Genomic DNA, 2,074 nt, shown 5'->3' with positions numbered 1-2,074 from the left:
TGACCCTACAACAACTGGCTCAAATTTCACAACCAGGAAGTTTCAAACATTAATTACTGTTTCATTCCTCATGCGTATGAAAAATCGCAGCACTTCTTCCCTAGCTATTTACAGTGAACATTACAGTCTGTCTTGTACACTGTCTATCTTAATTAACGTGGCTTACAAATGGATATTACCCTCTCAGGATTTCATACTTTTTTTTTTTGTATGAACTACTATTCCCTTCGTGAGTTTCATCCGTGTTAATGAAGTATTACGCTTGTGTTTAAGTCCATGAAAAAAGGAAAAAAAAAGGTGAATTTCTCCTTCCTATGTTTTCCTGTACCTAACAACACAGCACTGGTATGCGTGAAAGGTGTGTGGGACCAGGTGATGAGAATGGGTTGAAGGGGGATGGTAGCTAATGTATTTTGGGTGAAGCAAGGTAAACCACCAGGTGCCCAGTTCTTTTCTTCAGTTGACATTCACTGTTTCATTATTGCTACTACCAGATGGTTTCAATCAATTAAGGAGAAGACATCTGGTAGTGAAACGGTTGATGGAGGCTACATCTAATGCACGCAGTTCGATGAGCCTCTCCTAAGTTGCGTAGTGTCGTCTAGTGGTAACAAGAGCAAAACACACACACACACACACACACACACACACACACACACACACACACACACACACACACACACACACACACACACACACACACACACACACACACACACACACACACACACACACACACACACACACACACACACACACACACACACACACACACACACACACACACACACACACACACACACACACACACACACACACACACACACACACACACACACACACACACACACACACACACACACACACACACACACACACACACACACACACACACACACACACACACACACACACACACACACACACACACACACACACACACACACACACACACACACACACACACACACACACACACACACACACACACACACACACACACACACACACACACACACACACACACACACACACACACACACACACACACACACACACACACACACACACACACACACACACACACACACACACACACACACACACACACACACACACACACACACACACACACACACACACACACACACACACACACACACACACACACACACACACACACACACACACACACACACACACACACACACACACACACACACACACACACACACACACACACACACACACACACACACACACACACACACACACACACACACACACACACACACACACACACACACACACACACACACACACACACACACACACACACACACACACACACACACACACACACACACACACACACACACACACACACACACACACACACACACACACACACACACACACACACACACACACACACACACACACACACACACACACACACACACACACACACACACACACACACACACACGTCATAAGACTGAAGAAGCTACGAACCTACAATACGACCCTTTGACTGACCTTCTGGCCGGGTCCCCTGAGGTCAGCCCATCTCCCGCAGGTGGAATGGCCGTGACTATCGCTGCTGATGGACGTGTTAGAACAACTGGTCTGCTGTAGCGTTCTGTTGCAAGAGCAGGGACTCAACTGCACATCCACAGCACAGGTTTCATTGCGTGTTGCGGTGCGGAAGAGGCTGGCGTTCACCAGGGATTTAGGGGTGGCTGGGATGATGTTGGTCGGGTATATGATCGGTCGCATCACGAGGAAAACAGTCAGCCAGAAGCACAATACCACAATGAAAGTACTCCAGCGGCTGGTACACTTCTGGAATCTCATGCCTGCGCTGAAAGGACATGCCTGAGATGGTAATGCTTGATGGTAGTGTGGAAGTCAGATACGTGAGTGGAGCATTTGGAGTTACATGGAGAGACAGACAAATGAGGAGGTGATGGAGCTTTCTGGTACAGAACTTAAAATCCTTTCATTCTGATTTTTGTTTGTACTGTACTTTCAAGGGATTTTATTTAGTCTACGAGAGACATTGTCACCTAGA

The 2,074-nt window shown here is 46.7% G+C and overlaps 1 protein-coding gene across 1 annotated transcript in view; it reads right to left on the bottom strand.

Moving 5' to 3' along the window:
- Positions 1–1,857, bottom strand: part of LOC145414932 (uncharacterized) — a 7,340-nt gene extending 5,483 nt beyond the window's left edge. The window contains exon 1 of the mRNA XM_080284346.1: positions 1,540–1,857. Within this exon, the coding sequence (XP_080140472.1) occupies positions 1,540–1,857 (318 nt within the window). The remainder of the gene's footprint in view (positions 1–1,539) is intronic.
- Positions 1,858–2,074: the final 217 nt, after the last annotated feature.

This window comes from Coenobita brevimanus, chromosome 101 (genome assembly GCF_032717465.1).
Source record: "Coenobita brevimanus isolate Jiangsu-jjx chromosome 101, ASM3271746v2, whole genome shotgun sequence".
NCBI lineage: Eukaryota > Metazoa > Arthropoda > Malacostraca > Decapoda > Coenobitidae > Coenobita > Coenobita brevimanus.
Note: the sequence above shows the minus strand (reverse complement) of the source record. Positions and strands in the feature narration are given on the sequence as shown.